Genomic DNA, 19099 nt, shown 5'->3' on the forward strand with positions numbered 1-19099 from the left:
CTCAGCTACAACTGCTGTCATCCATGGGAGCTCGAGCCTGAAACTGCCCACGGCCATGACTCCCTTTCCTTCACCCCCTGACACACATGCCCTCCAGCACCCATGTGACACTTCACTCCTCGTGGCGGAGTCTCTGCTGATAGGTTCAGTCTCCTCAGTGACACTGTGACTGTTTTAAAAACTTCCCAAGACATATTTGTCAGGTACCTCCAACAAGCCTCTAGCAAGGATGAGCTTCAGAATAAGCATTTCACACAGAAATGCAATTTAGAGATCAGCTAATCCATGGTCATGACAGATATGGAAGAAGGAGTAAAGGAGAGCTCCTCAAAAGCTGCTGGGCAGTGTCAGGCATGACGTGCCCACTAGGCTACGTCACCCTTGTTGCCGTGACCCCAGGACAAAATCTCATTTGCCCTGGAAGACCCATTTTTAGCTCTCTGAAATGCTTTGCCTGGCCTCCTCTCACATCATGTCACAGGCTCTTTTTTCTCTTTATCTGTTCTTCTACATTGTGAGGAATATCTTGAGGAAATACTATTCATCTTTGTTTACCCAGTGCCTCTCAGGCCTGATACCATAGTAGGTCCATGAATACTCCTCGAATGAGGTAGGAACATCCCTTCAACAAGTCATGGAATGCCAAGTTGAAAACTGCTTTTTTATATATATGCATGTTTTCCTTTGGAATGAAATAATGACTGAGATAAAAGCAGCAAGGTAATGGCCACTTAATGCATAAGACAAAGACAAGATAGATAACTTTGGCATGGTAAATAACAAAATTCCCAAAATATCTCCTTCCCAAGAGGATGTGTATCAGAGACTCATATCTTGAATGCATCAACTTTATTAAATTTAAATTTTCTTAATGTGATAAAATAGACATTACATAAAGTTTACTGTTTTAATCATTTTTATATGTACAGTTCAATGACATTAAGTACATTCACATAGATGCGGAACCATCACCACTATCCACTTCTAGAACTTTTTCATCTTCCCAAACTGAATCTCTGTACTCATTAGACAATAATCTCCTATTCCCCTCTCCTCCCAGCCCCCGCAACCACCATTCTACTGTCTCTATGAATTTGCCTATTCTAGGGACTCCATATAAGTGGAATCATATAATTGTCATCCTTCTGTGTCTGGCTTATTTCACTGTAATGTTTTCAGGGTGCATCCATGTTATAGTGTCAGTTTTTTTTCTTTTCAGATTCCACATTTTGTTTATCTATTCATCTGTTGATAGACATTTGGGGAGTTTCCACCTTTTAACTACTGTGAATAAATTTAAAATGTTTAAGTAATATATTTAAATAATTTAAAAATAAAGCAGTACTAAAAGGCACATAATGAAAACTAGCAGTCTCCTGCTTCCTGTCCTATTGCTCCCCAAAGGAAATAACTTTCATGTCATTTAGCTATTCTGGTCATTTCAACCATCTTTCTTTTTTTTTTTTTTTTAAGAGTTTATTCATTCATGAGAGAGAGAGAGAGAGAGAGGGGGGGGGGCAGAGACACAGGCAGAGAGAGAAGCAGGCTCCATGCAGGGAGCCCGACATGGGACTCGATCTCAGGTATCCAGGACTATGTCCTGGGCTGAAGGCGGCACTAAATCGCTGAGCCAACCGGACTGCCCAGCCATCTTTCTAAATGTAGTGTATTTTCTTGAGTTTTTTTTTTCTTGAGTTTTTAATGCTTTAATGTAATCTGCTGATTCCCCACCATAAGAGCTAGCTCTCCTACTACACATACCCTTCATGTATCCACAGAACTATCTCCCCTCTACCATAGCCCCAATACAACTACATCACACATTTTGATAAAATACATTTCAGTGTTTATTGTATTATGCGTGTCAGTCAGGGTCCAGCCAGGAGACAGAAGCCATACCAGTAATATGAACAGAGAAAATTGAACAGGAAGAATTATTAACTTAGCAATTAGGAAAATGATTGAAAGAGAACCCTAAAGAATAAAGATATATCAGGTGCACAGAGAAACTAGTATCTCTAGGATGGACGAGAGTGCCCACAGAAGGGCCAGTTCAGAAGAGCCCTCTCCCTAAGGTGGAGAGGGTGTGGCTGTGCACAAAAGTGCGATCATGTGCCGAGGCTGGGCTGATACCCAGGTACTCACCACTAAGGTGCCAGGGAATCTCACTGGGAAGCTGCCCACTGAGAATCTGTTGGCAGCCTTAGCGTGAAAATGAGGAAACCAAATTCCAAAATCCAAGAAATGCCCCTTCCTCTTGCAAGGTCCACCAGTGCCCTTTATTAGACAAGGTTTGATGTTGCAACATCGCCAAAGGAAATATTTATATAGAGTCCAGCTCCAATATCACAAAGTAGGGCAAAGAGGGGTGAATGTGGAGCAGACAGGTAATACCATGTTTATGAAACAGTGACCCTGCAACCCTCTTCACTACCCTTCATTGCCTCACATCTGGGTTGGATCTCCTATCTCCTGGATCCATATCTTCCTCTCCATTTACAATCTCATTTTGGTGGAAGTGTCACTTCTTGACAAAGTTTTACCTAAGAGAGGTAAACTTCCTGAGAATATGCATCCTGAAAATGTCCTTAGTCTACCTGATAGTTTAGCCAGCTATAGAATTCTAAACTCATTTTTCCTCAGAATTTTAAAGGCATTGCACCATTATTTTTTAACTTCTAGCACTGCTGTTAAAAATCCTGATGACAGGGGATCCCTGGGTGGCGCAGCGGTTTGGCGCCTGCCTTTGGCCCAGGGCGTGATCCTGGAGACCCGGGATCGAATCCCACGTCGGGCTCCCGGTGCATGGAGCCTGCTTCTCCCTCTGCCTGTGTCTCTGCCTCTCTCTCTCTCTCTCTCTCTCTGTGACTATCATAAATAAATAAAAATTTAAAAAAATCCTGATGACATTCTGATTCCTTATCTTTTGCATGTAATCTGTTTCTTGAATTTTTTTTTCTTCCTCCGTGGAAGCCTTTGGGATCTTTTCTTCCTATCCAGATTTTTGAAATTTCACAATGATGAGTCTTGGTCCGAGCCTGAATTATTCTGGGCACGCTGTGCCCTTTCAATCTGGGTAATCCTGTTCTCTGGATCTGGGAAATTTTCCCATATTACATCTCTGCCATTTACCACCCCTGTACTTTCTCTGTTCTCTTTCTGGAACTTATAGTTGTTTGATGTTAAATCCCCTAGGCTGAATCTTTGGGAAGCTGCCCACTGAAGATGTGCTGACAGTCTTGCCCTGAAAACAAGAAAACCAAAGCCTGAAATCCAAGGGCAGCCCTCTTGCAATGTCCTCCAGCGCCCTCTACTGACAAGATTTGACGTTGTGACATTGGCAAAAGAAGTGTTTATGGAGTGGGGCTCCGGGATCACATAGCAGGACAAAGAGGGGTGGATATAGAACTGAGAGGCAATATATTTTCCTCTCTCATACTTTGCCCCTTTTCATCTTTTTTCTCGGCTTTATGCAATTTTTCTCAACCTTGTTATCCAGTTTTTCTACTGAATTTTTTGTTTCTGCTATTGCATTTTTTTTTTAATTTTCTGCTATTGCATTTTTTAAAAATTTTCCAGTCTTTAATATTCCCTTTTCATAGCCTGATTGCTTCCTGTGTTTGTGTATTACTTCTTAAGCTTTTTGGCTTTTTTGTTTTTTGGTTGGTTTGGTTTTGAGGTTTTTTTTTTTTTTTTTTTTTGCCTCTTACACTGTGGCTTTTTCTTCCACCTCCTTTTTTATTTTATTTTTATCTCCATCTTCCACTGAAGCTTACCTCAAATGTCTAGTCCATTTTTCTTAAAAGTACAAAACACCCGAAAGGTACCTCTGTGGGTGTGGGTAAGTTTCCTGCCTGTTGGAGTTCACCCTAAGTTCGCTGTGCAGATTGTGATGTCAGCAGCTGTAGGTATCTCTGTCTTTTGTCTTGGGCTAGTTGTTTCCCAAGAGGAATCCTCAGATCTTCTGCCAAATGGGCTAGAAGCCTGGCCTCAAGCATCCCGGGCACCAAGGGCCAGGACTTGTTCTTTTAATCCTCCTGTTTCCAGAAAAGCCTTTCACTCCTGCCTCAGTTGTGTCTGGTTCCTGAGTCCCAGGTCTTTCTGTCCCCTCTCCTCTAAACCTCCAGACTTCTACAGGTAGAGGAAAAGGCTGCATAGAATGGGGAGAGGGCTAAATGGCTTCTTTTTAGACTTTTATTTATATTTTTAGTAATTTCTACACCCAACATGGGCTCAAACCCACAACCCCGAGATCAAGAGTTGCATGCTCTTCTGATGGACCCAGCCAAGCACCCCTCTTTTGCAGACTTTAAAACAATCTTCTATATCCTATCTTCAGAGCATCTGGTACCCCCAATTCCTGAGACTTTTGGAGGTTCTGGAAATAAATCACCAGCTTTTTGTTAACTTATCTTACTGAAGACATATTCACTCACTCACTATAGTGTAGTGAATAAGCACACAGTGTCTGGAGCCATGATTGCTTATTGGTACCCTAGTTTCATCACTTACCAGCTGGTGAGCTAGGACAAGTTATTTAGCCTCTTTGTACCTCAGTTTCTCCAACTGTAAAATGGGAATGATACAAGTACCGTATAATAGCTTACAGCAAGGGTTAACACACTATAATCCACAAATGAAATCTGGCCCACAGCCTGTATTTGTATGGCCTGTGAACTAAGATTGGTTTTACATTTTTAAAGGGTTACAAAAATCCCAACTCACAGAACATATGACAAACCTTAAGAGGAGCACAAAGCCATTAGTTAACTATTTAAAAGTTTTCTGTCCTGACTTACAGGGTAGTTGTATTAACTGAACTAAAGCAGTTAAAGCACTAGAACGAAATAAAGTCATTCGCTTATTCTCCAGATTGGAGGTATATATTTTATACATGTACTGGAATTTTTAGCTTATCAATGGCATTTAAAGCCATTGAGACCACAGAAGAACCCCAAAGGATTAAGTTAAAGAGGCCCAAGAACTGACCTCTGGTACCCAACTTTAAGAGACCAGAGAATAAGGAGGATAGTAGCAAAAAACACCAAGGACTATATGAAGTCAGAGAAAAATCAGGACAATGTAGAATACTGGAAACTAAGTTGTAAAAGCATTTCAAAAAGGATGTGATCTATAGTTTTAAATGCTTCTGATAGACTAAGTAGTATGATGGCTAAGAATTAGCCATTGGATTTAACAACACAGAGGGTCACGGGTGACATTAGTGAGCACAATTAGTGAAATGATGGGGACAAAAACCTTAAATAAGAGGAAACAAGAGACGAGAAATTAAAGACCATGAGGACAGAAATTATGAGGAATTCTGCTACAAAGAGAAGCGGAGAAATGAGGTGGAGGGAAGTAAAATTAGGATGTTTCTTTCTTTCTTTCTTTTTTTTTTTTTCAAGATGGGAGCAACAAGAAATTGCATTCTAATGGAAACAATCCATATACATTAGGTGGGTAAAGGTGATGGTGGGAGGGATGGAAGTCTCTTGATTACTTTAACATTGCATTAATTATTTTCATTGAATTAGGAATCAAGGTAAGCAATTTAAGCAAGGGTTGACAAATTTGCAGACTTTTCTTCCTATCCAGACATGCAGGCAAAGCCTTACCCACAGTCTGTTTTTGCATGACATACTAAGAATGGGTTTTGTATTTTTAAATGGTTGGAACATTAATTTTAAAATATTCAGTGACACATGAAAACTATATGAAATTAAAATTTCAGTGTCCACAAATAAAGTTTTATTGGAATGCAGTCATGCCTTTTCATCTACATATTTTTATGGCTGCTTCTGCATTATCAGGGCACAGTTTAGTTGCAACAGAGTAGTATGTGGTGCTCTACTAGATTCGGGCTGCTACTCAGTGACTTAGTCATGACAGTGTCTCAAGTGCCATGTATATTGCCATACACCATCACTTAATTGTTTTTTTTCTTTTTACCATTGCAAATCCATGTCAAAATAAAATGTCTCTTGAATGTCACACTCCCAAAGCACAGTGGCATGTACATTATTCTTATCAAACTAGGTAGCATTGTCTTTTTATTCAACGACATTATAGATATGCTAAAAGAACAGCATTACCAGACTGAGAATTTATCACAATATTTCCAATTCAGAGGAAAGCAATGGTCAGAAAAATAAGAAAAGTTGAAATGGAATAGCTCAGTCCAGCAGAATTTCCTCACAAAAATGAAAACATTCACATGAGGCTGCAACCAAGTAAGTTCCAAGTGGCTCGTTTGTTAGCCAAGCAAGTCATTTACCAATAGCTAACTAAATCTTATCTGATTGCAGCAACCAAAGAAATGTATCCAGATAAAATAAGCTTAGCCTTTTAAGTCATTTAAAACTTTAAAAAGAAGGTAAAGGATTTTAAGTGGTTTATCTTAGCTCTTGATGAGTCAAAAGATTTTTAACCAGTACTGCTTAGCTGTCTTCAAAGAGTCAATGTCATTAGAAGGGACTGAAGAATTAGTCTCAACAGTTTGTTAACAACTACAGGCAAGAATATTTTCAAAGTTGAGAAAACACTAATTCAGTAAAAATGAAAAAGTAATCTAAGATGTGTGCAAGAAATGGTGGAAAAATATATATGTCGTATAAAAAGTCTTAGTTGAAATGTAAATATTTAAAGCCCATCGTTGTTCATGGTATTGTTCCTCAGCAGGTACTTTTTAGTTGAATCTATCATGTGTTAATTAAGCCGTAGTATCAAGGGTTAGTTTCATTCATTCTTGTGGACATGAGTAGGTCAGGTTAAGAAGCTGAATATCCTGACATGCCATATCACACAGCAGTCCCAGTGGCTTAGCAGTACTAAGGTAGCATTGTGAGGTTCTGAGTTCAGGGCCATTGACATTGAATGAAAAGAACCGTATTCAACCACTATTATTGAACAGAGTAACTTTAGAAATTGGTTTTTGTTGCAGGCTTCATAATGGGTTCTTAATAAATTCAACCTAAAATTACAAGGCAAAACAGTGCTTAGTAAAAAAAAACATATTGCAGTCATTCCCAACAACTAATGTTGCTTGAATCACTAGTAACATCAAGCTGCTTACAATTCTCATGCTGTTGGTAGTTAAAAGAAGCATCTCCAAAAAAATAAAACATAAAAAAATAAAGAAGCATCTCCATTCCCACACCTATTTACAGCAGATAGATATATCTTCCATGTTCAAACTATAGTTCTACCAGTATGTTTCAAAGATCAATGCAAGTGTAATGGAAATTTCCTTATTTCAAAATTCATTTATAACTGTGCAACTGAAGAGATCCCATCAAATTGTCAGAAGTAATTAACCTACAACATAATAACATGCTAAAAGGCAAGTATCAAAAGAACCTAACTGTATAAATGCCTTCTATGTGATGAATATGCTTGATCAAAATCAGTCATGGATTGATACCAGTATTTGGCAACACATATTTAAAAATATACTTTCAAAGATGAAATGTGCAAAATCTAACAGATGAACATTTGCAATTGATCTTGATGTTAACTTGAAATACCAATTAAGCAAAAGGATACTCCCCCAAAAGGCATTCCATCCTTCTCAATAGACGTTAGAAGTTGCACTCAATTATTACATTTTGAATTGTCAATAAATTTGTGAAAATTTAAGTATCTACATAACTTCCATGTTGCCCAAAATATGGACTCTCTGGTACTTTCCAGAAAGTTTGTTGACTCCTAAGCTTAAGGATGGGGAAGTGTTAGAGTTTTGAGACGAGAGGAAAAGGTAGGAAATAGTAATCGAGGAGAGTGAGACAATGAATGGACTAGAGCAGCATTGGTCATGGTTGTGTCGGTCTCGGTCTCTCTCTCTTTGGTACATCCTGCTGCAGATATGCAGATGAGGGCTGGCAGAGTTAAGTGCTCTAGTTGTGGCTATTATTGACTCTGCTAAGCCCATCTCCATTTAGCTATCTGCCTTCTGTCTTCCAAAATTTTGCTGCATACTCACCTATTAATGTTTGTCTTGGTGTATGCTTACTAATAAACATGTTATATCATTGAAAAGCAGTTCATGGATGACGGGGATTGACTGAAAGGATTACCTACTTTCATGTCTGTTAACAGTAAATGGACAGCAAAAAGGTTAAGCAGCACACATGAACTTTCCCATATAGACCTTAATTTGGATCACAGTTCCAGCATTGTCTGTGTGGCCCTAGGCTTTATTGATCTTTGTAGATAATACCAACAAACCTTATGGGTTATCAAACAAAAAGTACTCCAATAACTATTGATCTTATTCCCCTTTACACACACACAAAAAGCCTCAAATTTATAGAAAACAGAGAAATAAGTCTATCTCAGATAATCCACATTAAATTCATAATGGAGGCACATGCTTTTTATGTGCCTCCATAGCTCACGACTCTGAAACTGTGTGGATAAAATTAAGTGACATTCGAAAACAAAATGGAAGGCTCCAGTTATCAGTAAATCCTTCCATAGATGCAGTTTCCTAGAGGAGGGCTTTCAAACATTTGACTAAAAACCATAAGAAATGTATTTTATATTTGTCATCCAATACCCAAATATAAAACAACTTTCATGAGGAAAACACCTTTATTGTGTTCTATCCTACTCAATTCCATTTTTTAAAATTTGGAGGGGCCAACTTTTTTATTGTAGATCTTTGGGTTTTTAACCCAGGCATTAAAAAATGCAGCTCTGTAACCCACTGTCTATCTTACTAAATCAATCTCCAGGGGACAGGTCAGAAATCTGCATTTTAACAATAAATTTCGTGATTTTTAAGTGTCTATATTTTGAACACTACTACAAATCTAGCCCTATATACCAATCCCCTTGGCCCTCTTAACTGGGAAGGTTATAGAAATTCATTGTATATGCTGAGTAAACTGAAGACACACCCATAGAAACACAAGTGTTCAAAGGCACACCAAAAATTGTGACTTCACGAATCATAGGTCCTATTTGAACGGCTCCTTTATTTTAAAAGTTATTGAATTTCTAAGTACTTACAGTCATAAATTCATTCAACATTGTGGCAAATGCCACAAACTTTGCTGGGAGCTAGGGATATAGCAGGGGGCGGGGGAGGGAACCTCCCTACTTCATAAGCTTACATTCTAATCTATTTTTTTTATGAGCTTACATTCTAATGAAATATATTGTTGTAGCATAGTGATTAAAAACTGAATTGATGGGAAACCTGGGTGGCTCAGTTGTTGAGCGTCTGCCTTCAGCTTTGGCTTAGGACATGGCCCAGAGTTTGGGAATCGAGTCCTACGTCAGGCTCCCTGCATGGAGCCTGCTACTCTCTGCCTCTGTGTCTCTCATGAATAAATAAAATTGTTAAAAATAAATAAAAACAATTAAAAAACACTAATAACCTTTGAGAGCTTTCAATGTGGTAGATGTTCACTGCTATTTTTCTATTTGAATCTATTTCTGCACCCTAAAAGTAATTGGCACCTCTCCCTTTCCAGAGTGGAAAATAGAGTAATGCAGAAATCTGGAACCGCAGTCAGGAATTAAAGAGATGAGCTAAGAGTAGGATATTGATAAAAAAAAAACTTGACAATATTAGTTTGCTTTCTAATACAAGTGATTGCTCTCAATAAGGCCTGAGACCCGAACTTACTCTGACATTCCATCACATGATCATATTTCTCCCCAACTAGACCAAGTCTTTGGGAGGAGGGGCTGGGTCTTACATTCTGTTGTGTTCTCAGTACCTGGCTTAATGTGCCTGAAAGAATAATCACCCAAATATCTGTTGAATGAATAAATGACTGGCTTCATGATATGACTGCAGCTATTCATATGTGTATCATACCTCTACAGAATTATGCTACAAATACAGATGCAAATGGAAAGTAAAAGTGGTTATTTTTAAGTTTCACAATTCAAAAATGATTTTAAGAAGTGCCATTTATATTTATGCCTAAGCACTCCTTGCATTTTTCTTTAAATCTAATATACATTTTATTAAAAAATCTTCAGTTACCTCTATCACAACTAAGCAAAAAGAGAAAAAATAATAGATATTTTATTAGAAGGAAAATACTAGATAGGACATTACTTTTATTTACAGGTCTGCAGTTCCTTGTTAGAAATTCTAAGATCCAAGTCTGAAAATCTAGTTTTTCCTGTTTGTGACAAAAACTGACCTTAACTATGTAAAGCTTTCTATATAGCTGTACAGTTTATTCCAGTTACTATGGATATCTGACTTACTGCTGCGTAAGGACTGCCCCAAGCCCCAATGCGAAGGTATTATGTAAACTACAGGCACATATGTATGTATGTATGTATGTATGTATGTATGTATAGATAGATAGATTTTATTTATTCATGAGAGACATAGAGAAAAGCAGAGACAGGTAGAGGGAGAAGCAGGCTCCCCACGGGGAGCTCGACACAGGACTCGATCCCAGGACCCCCAGATCACAACCTGAGCCAAAGGCAGATGCTCAACCACTAAGCCACCCAGTCATCCCTCAAGCATATATATTTTTTGAAAATTCTGAATTCTAAATCTCCCAAGGGTTTCTGATCAAGATCATTATTTACTCATAGTAGCACGCTGTGCTGTAGACTATTGCCATCTGCTGACATCAATTTAGAACTACAAATACATAATCCAAATGGAAAGGTTTAATCTTTCTTATAGTGTTAAGAATAGTACACCCATGATTTAGAAAATATTTGAGAGGTTCTATCTTCAAAAGCATTTACTACGAAAAAAATTCTTAGTGTATAAAGTCTTTAAAAATATCTTTAATATATTGCACCTTGTATGTTCCATCCATACTATATAACCCAGAAGTTGAATTACTCACCTTGATTCAATGTTAGTTTAATGCCTTTTAGAATCCTCTGGGATGCATGATGAGGGTACTCTAAGCTACCTACCTCTTTGGCTGATTTTTTTTTTTTTTTTTTTTTTTTTTTTACTTATTTGAGAGAGAGAGAGAGAAGCAGGCTCCCTGCTCCCCGCTAACATGGGGCTCTACCCCAGGACCTGAGCCAAAGGCAGACACATAACTGACTGAGCCACCTAGGTGCCCCCCTTTGGGTGCTATTTTTAACTACTCTTGTAATGGGTCAGTCTGAAAGCCAGAGATGAATCTGATGCCATCAAAAGGGAGCCATCAAGAGTCAGAAATTGTGCCACTGACCATTTTTAATGGAGCTAAAAGCATTATAAGCCAGGTTATAGGAATCTAATATTTTATATAATCAACAGGTGGTGGCAATTCTGTGAAACCTACTCTAGACCAAAAAGCCTTTTAGGGTATTTATGAGTATACACCATCTTCTCTGTTGTAAACTATCATGAATATATCCGATGTTCTCTAGTAGTTAAATGTACATAGAACAGTATATCTTGTTTACAGCCCGTAACTGCAACACTTTTGTCTTCTTAATCTTTTTCTCTTCCTCCTTAACTACCATGGTTAGCAACAGTTCTTTGGCACAGAGGAAATATGTAACAAAGACAGGCTGTTAAGTTTTATAATAATAAATTTTCATGTGCTGAATTTACTTCTGAGGAGTTATCTGAATAGGACTTATAAAAAACCAGGACTAATACTTTCTGTGTTAAGGCTATTTTAGGAAAGATCTTTCCCCTTTCCAAGAAAATGTGTCTAAAATAAATCATAAGGCTTCACACATAAATCTGTAGGATTTACTACTAAGCCTCTTAAGCCTAGTATCAACTGTGCTTAATTTGAAATTCCAGAATCAGAAATCAATTCATTTTACAGATCTAGAAATCAAGGCCCAAACAGAATAAAGTACGTGGTTGGAAGTCCCAGAAAGAGCTGTAATTTTTCTTTCCACTGTACTACAACAGAAAATAAAATATACTCAATTAGGATTTACACCTGCCTTCCTTCAATGATAGAAAGATCTCCAACGGTAGACACAAATGGTCTGTGACCCTCTCTTTGGTTCTATGTCTAATTCTGTATTTACAGATTAAATCTTAGTTTCTCTTTGGTTCTTTTTTCTCAAAAGGCCTAAATTCATGAGCTTAATTCAATAATTACTTAAGACACTATCTGCCCAGATTTTAAGAAACAACTTTCTTTTGTCCGGTTCCTTATAAGGCAAGGAATCACAGTAACTTATTTTGGGAGTCCCTCTATCATCTAGCTTCTAAGAAAAAAAAATAATAATACAAATTGAGACACCACACTTTAGATGTTTCTATTCTCAGACCCAGACTGATGCAGTTAACCTGTTCTGGACATCAACTTCTAAATATATCAGATTTTTGTTAGTATTATTTTCAAGTATGATAAACCCAAAAACAACAAAAAAAACTTAACACTGGAAAACAGCATTACAAAGGGTCCACTCCTAAGAACACAGTAAAATGGACTAACTGAATCAAAGAATTTCTCTAAAAATGAGCAAGGGGCTTATTAAGGGGGGAAATCCAAAAGTATTATAATTTAGTTAAAGAAATTTATTCTTTAAAAATATTTTCATGTACACTTTCATGACTATTTTGTATGAGGGGAACAAGGACATTATCCTACAGTCAGTGTTAACTTAGAACATTAAGTGACATATGTATAACAGTACATTTTGGAAATAACTGGCAAAATAAGTGTAAATTTTTATAGTGATTTAAGACTGCAAAATATTTAAGATCTCGGATTCAATGAACCCACATAAGAGTAGTACAAACCAAAAATTCGCAGTTTTAGGACTTCTCCATTACTGTAATCCTTAATACTATGCATAAGCACGTTATCCCATTTTCAAATTGTCCCAAAAATGAGTTACCCCACTCCAAATTGGCCAGGACATAGGGAAAGTCCATGAGAAAAACAGTGACAAAAGTTTGAATGCGCAGTACAATATGCATCTTCTCCCTATCTCAGTTATGTTTAACACACTGGTAACAACTTGTGTAATAGAAGTATTTTTTTGGTTTTTTTTTTTAATAGAAGTCTTTTTATGGCCAAAAAAGAAAAAAAAAAAGTTGAACTTCTTGCCTAGAAAAATCCTTTAATGTCTTATATTACCTAATACAGTTTAAAACCCAAAAATTGTGTTAATGAAGATTCAATTTGCATGGGAAAATCACCCTTCTCAGTATGAATAAAAACTCTGATTCATTTTAAATGGCAAAATCTTCAGAACAAAAAATATAGCATCTCCAATAGACATCTAAAGACAATAAAGTTATATTTACAGGATGCTATCATCAGAAATCACTTGGAAGCAAAAAGAAACTGCTACCATTTAACTGTCCTCTTTGTCAGCAGTCAGCTACGACCACACAAATTAAGGACATTCAGGAACCAATGAAATAAATGTATTCTAGGTGAAATAAGTTTCACAGAACAGACAATTCTTATAAAGTTTTTTTTTCTTTTCCCCCTGAGAGTCAAGTTAATCAATCCTTGGATTGCATTCAAGACAAAAACAAGAGCTCTAAATCCTCAATCATGTTAAGATCAAAATTATGTAGACATTTGTTTAGAAAAGCTAAACTGTACAATAAAGGAAATGTAAATAGCAAGACAAGGTGCTTAATAGTAGTACCATGGCAGAATGTATGGTATTTGGTAGAATAAACATTAAGTGACATTTGGGGCAAACATTATTGCTTGATGGAATATAGCACCACTTTGAAGAATAAAAGATGGTTAGGATTAACCGCCTTTTAATCAACAATATGCATTTATAGGAAAAGTGCTTGAAGTACTTCCGGAAAAAGGTAAGTATGAGGAAAATTTTTGTAGTATATATTTTAAATACGTTACCCACCTTTCTTCATTAAACAATGAGCAATCTATTTTAGTAAACTAATATCAGATTTGCTACTGTCAGTCTGATTATCAAATCAACAAATATAAAATTAAGGGACAGAAATGTTATTCAAACTTATAAAACAAGTTAGAACATTATAAAGTAATTTTATGCCAAAAACATTTCTGATAATTATTGCTTAAATATACAGTGATTACACTTGTGAAATTTTCCATATCATGATTGAGAAAATTTCTTCTGAATGCTAATATTTATCCTAAGCAAGAGAGAAATATCTAAGGGACATGTAGACATTGCCTAACCACTGTGGAAAATAGCCCAAATTCCCCCCAACAATTTTAAAAAACTAATGTCACCATGATGAGTCAAGAATCAGAAACAAGACAATATGATTACACACATGCTCTAGGATTTCAGCCAAATGATTTCTTTATAATAATTTGCAGCTAGCATTTTGCTTAGTCTTTATAAAGTAGGATTTTAAGTAAACTTCCTTGTTCTAAAAGAAAAGGTCTGCAACGGATAAATTGCTATGCAGAAGCACAAAGTTTTTTAATGCAATCTTCTATAAGAAGTAATTAAATTTTAAAAGCCAAACAATCTAACATCAAATGTGACTTCCTTCGAGATAGACTTTATCTTATCCATCAGTTTCTTTTTCTTCTTCAATCATCTGAAATATCAGAATTACTACACTGGTAATCTTCATAGTAAAATGTGATACTATCTTATTTAAACTAGCTTGACTTTCTATAACAACTATTTTGGGAGTGGCATTTCTAAAAATAATTTTATCCAACATATGCATCAGTCATATTTGAAGGCAATACAAAATTTCTAATAAAATTGGTAAAGTTTTTAGAGTACTACTCAGATACTGCAACATGATCTCTATTTTTAAGGGGAGGGGGAAAAGAAAAAATCAAACTTCTATAAATGAATGGGATTTTGGATACTTATGGTTGGCATAGAAAACAGAATTCTGTAGTTTCATTGGACATTTTTACAAAGAAAATGTCTCAATGATCATGTTTTCAACATCATTCTTCATATATATATATATATATATATACACACACATATATACATACATATATATACATACATATATATATATATATATTTTTTTTTTATTGTTGACTGGGGTGATGCAGAAAGCCACAAATGAGAAAAGGACACTAAGGTTTTAATAAGGGGAACAAAAAGTTGTTTTCACCAGTATAGATTCACATTACAGTACACCAATATTGACAGCATTCTCTTGTCTATTTTTGGTACAGAAGATGGTATCTCTCTACACAACCTTGTAAGGCTTCAGTAACTGAAACATAAAACAAAACAAACAAAACCCCCAAAAAACAAAACAAAAAACCCAGCCTATTAGTTTACAGTTTATTTTAAAAATTCTGAAAGACACTGCAAGTTCTAAACTTTTAGTAGTGCTACCCATACACAACCATCTGGTCAAGAACCCAGTAAAAGAGCCTCCTTTCAGGGAAGCTTTGCAACAGTAGAGTTGTGCAATATGGATGTTTCTTACTACAAGAAAAAAATTATACATGGCACATTCTCATTCGTATTTTGTAATGTAAAAAGTTACAAACATACCTAATCAAATAAATAATAAAAAAAGAATTTGAATGTATTTGTTAAGTATCCTAAAACCACTACATAGAATAATGGCAACTTTCACTCACAGATTATTTACATGGTAATACCCAGTGTGGGTACACTGCTACAAAACTCAAAACAGAAGGAGTAAACTTGAAATGTTTTCCATAATAAAGATCTAGCAGCATGACTATCTAATGCTGTTTTATCCCGATTGCTTCTGAAATGTTCCTTTTTAGTCTGTGTCTTCATCCAGTTCATAATTGTCTTTATCATAAATATCTTTTACTAAAAGAACCCGTACAAGCATATTTTCCAAGGTGTTTCGGTCCAGTGAAGTAGATGTGTACCAGACAGGACTATCTGTAGAACTAGAGCATTCTGGTTGCAAATAAAAAACATCCATTCTCTGATTAAGATTCTGTGGACTTTGGGAGAAAGGAAAAAGTCAATTTCACAGTATATACACAAAACTCCCCCAAACTTTCTTTTTTCCTTCCAAGAATAATTCCATTACTATTAACCGTATCATGTGGTCAGACCACGTCTCATTACTTACATTAAATATTCTATCATTAAGATATATTGGAAGTTAATTTCTTGATGAAAGATTATTTTCCCACCATAACTTAAATTCTGTATTTCACTGAATCCAAAACAATAGAAACAATATTTTTAATCATTACTTTAAAACTGCCACTCAACCAGTAAAATGTTGCCAATTACAATTTTAAAATGTAAATATAACATGCATCCCAGTTTCAGAAATAGTAAAATCTGAAAAATGTGTCTTAAAATTGATGAAATACAGTCGCTCATAAAATAAAATTACCCAATAGCATTTTACAAAAGAAATTTTAACTTTTAAAATACCAACAAGATAATAGTAAGATAGGAGTTTCTAATCTATAGATGACACCATTACTTTTATGAGTTCTTAAGAACTAACCTGGGGACCTCATCATAACTTATAAAACTTTACATAAGAAAATATACTTAATTCATAAGTATATTGAAATATACTTTCAACTCTTTGAAAATTAAAGAGTACATATATAAAGCAACGGACAAGCATAAAATAATTTATGATCTGTAAACCATAAATTCACTGGTTTAAAATTTTCGAAAATGTCTGTTCTTATTAGATTGGGGGGCGGGCAGTGGTAGTAGTAAAACTACTATATTTTTCAACACTATATCTTTCCAACCTTAAGGGATTGTTTTCTCTTAAATGTAAAGTACTTCATTTTCATCTCCATTCTACCTTTGAACATACCTTTCCATCAGGGGAGTGGGCAAATTATAGCCTATCACTTGTTTGTGTTAAATTTTATAACACAATAAAACTATATACTATAAATAAATTTAAAATATATAATAGTATTATTGACATATAGTATATGGCTGCTTTCTGGCTATAATAACAGAAGAGCTGCAGCAGAGACTCTATAACCCAAAAAAGCTGAAAACATTTACTATCTAATCCTTTACAAAAACAGTTTGTGCCCTATGCATTTATATATAATATAATCATTGGTATTACTGTAGTTTAAAAGATGACAATTTCTTAACATAAGCTCTAATCCTAAAGTATAAGCTGGGTATTTTATAATAATGAGACTACAAACATTAGGCATGAGGAGAGAGAGAAAAACCTAAAAAAAGATCAGTGAAAAAAAGGTCACTTTGTAATGTTAAATTCAAGGCAACTAACCCATACTACCATTTGAAAAATTAAATATCATTAACACTTACCTTTTAGACAAGTAGCATTCAAACATTTTCACAGGACATCTAGACGGATTGGCTGTATTTTCAATTTGTTCAAATACTGGCTCATCATCTTCATGTTTTCTTTTTCCAGTAGTAATTTTATCTTAAAAAATAAAAATAACATAAACTCCTAAGACCAATCTTGAAGAAAGGATATACTATTCACTCCTAGTATCTACTATACCAAATATGTGGCTTCTGGTAACTCACAATTTTTCTAACAGAATGAACTAAGATGTTTTAAGAAGTTGTCTTACTTCATGAAAATAGCAGTCCTTAGATTCCTGACAAGTGACCTAAGGTAGTCTTTATTAAGTAAGGCTAAGTTTGGCTATCCTTGCCACAGACGACCTGAAAATAAAAATGTTACACTACCTTCATTATCTGTTCCACATAAGGAAGACACTTGGTATCGAAGACATGCTTTGTTTTCCATTGTTAAAGGATTTTTTTTCCAGTGCCTAAATACAGTGCCAAAGGAAAGTCTTAAGTGTTGTTCCACTGTTTTCAGGCCAAAATACTTAGTGTTAAAGTAGAACAGGGTATTCAGAAGAGCTACAGGAGAGTGTGATCCTAGCTGTTTTATCCTCCAGAGATAATCTTCTTCAACTCGAGAAAAAATTGACCCTTAAATAAAGAGAAACATTTTTAAAGAATTACAATAAATAAAACAATTTTAATTTAATCATCTAAAAAATAAAGTTAATTCAAGAACAAACTTATTCCAATCCTCCATTCACACCAGGTCAAAACTGGAATGAATTTCAGAATTCCCTATGCAGCTCTTTAAAAAAAGAGGCTAGGGGAGACACACTAGACTATGGAACAAGCATCTCTGGAGTAAGGGGCTAGATGTTTGCTTCTGTTCTTCTGTAGGACAAGCACAGAAGGTCAGAAAGGAATTTAAACCTGTAGAATTCCTGAAAAAAGATCGCTGATTTCCATTCACAAACATATTTTCTTCACACACCTAAAACAGATTTCTTAGAAAAATTTACATTACAATATTATCCCCTAGAGGCCTTATGAAATAAACATCCAGTGTCTTACTCCAGAGAAAGAGGGTCACATTTATTACAAAATTCTTCATAAACAGTAGTTATCAACTACATTCATTTCTAACTCAACAAAAGATGAACAGTAAGTTCATCAATAGGTATACTGAAAAATATGCCATCTAATTTAAATTATTCCCTAATTATTTCTAATATGCTTCCTGTAAAAATAAAAATCCCAGCAGCAAGTTAGCAATGGAATGCCTTATTTAAAAGGCATTACAGGGACACCTGGGTGGCTTAGTTGGTTAAGCATTCGACTCTTGACTTCAGCTCATGTCATGATCTCAGGGTCATAAAACGGAGTACTGCATGGGGCTCCACACTCAGCAGAGAATCTACTGGAGATTCTCTTTCCCTTACCCTCTCCCTTTGACCCCTCCTCCAACTCGCATGCATGTGTGCTCTCTAAAATAAATTACCAAATCTTTTTAAAAAAATAAAAAGAGTATTACCATCTGGAAGTATGCTGGGTTGCCAACTTCGGAGTATTTTATTCAATTCTTGCTCAAATGTTTGGTATCCTGGATCAATAAATATGTTGTCTTTTCGATTACTACCACACAAGTACTACAAAAAAAAAAAAGTTTCTTGAAGGAAAAACCAACTAATTTTAAGTAGTGAATACATTACTTATATTCTCTATGTCTTAAGAAAGAAAGAAATCTTATGTCTATGAAAAAGAGGCACAGTAATGCAACATGAGAGATTACTGGCTTTATCTATATATGTAAAAATTATAAAGTTACCAATTACTCTGTTGCCTAAAAAACTCAAAGCTGAAATACACATCTAAGAATCCAGAATGTAAGAACTGGGAGAAATCTTCAGTCTGTCAGATAAAAGCAGAATATCTGGCTCTAATGCTCATT

The 19099-nt window shown here is 35.5% G+C and overlaps 1 protein-coding gene across 4 annotated transcripts in view; it reads right to left on the reverse strand.

The window, feature by feature from the left end:
- Positions 1-3640: 3640 nt before the first annotated feature.
- Positions 3641-19099, reverse strand: part of ZMYM2 (zinc finger MYM-type containing 2) — an 85468-nt gene continuing 70009 nt past the window's right edge. For 3 of the 4 annotated variants that reach the window (XM_077868452.1, XM_077868450.1, XM_077868449.1), the window contains 4 exons: positions 18683-18797; positions 17548-17799; positions 17155-17275; positions 14958-15827 (listed from right to left, as the gene is read on the reverse strand). In XM_077868452.1, coding sequence (XP_077724578.1) covers positions 15635-15827; positions 17155-17275; positions 17548-17799; positions 18683-18797 — 681 coding nt within the window. In that variant the 3' untranslated portion in view covers positions 14958-15634. Of the gene's footprint in view, positions 4379-14957; positions 15828-17154; positions 17276-17547; positions 17800-18682; positions 18798-19099 lie in introns of those variants that run through there. The other variant, XM_077868451.1, reaches the window with a different exon arrangement.

Source organism: Canis aureus, chromosome 24 (genome assembly GCF_053574225.1).
Source record: "Canis aureus isolate CA01 chromosome 24, VMU_Caureus_v.1.0, whole genome shotgun sequence".
In the NCBI taxonomy this organism is placed as follows: domain Eukaryota; kingdom Metazoa; phylum Chordata; class Mammalia; order Carnivora; family Canidae; genus Canis; species Canis aureus.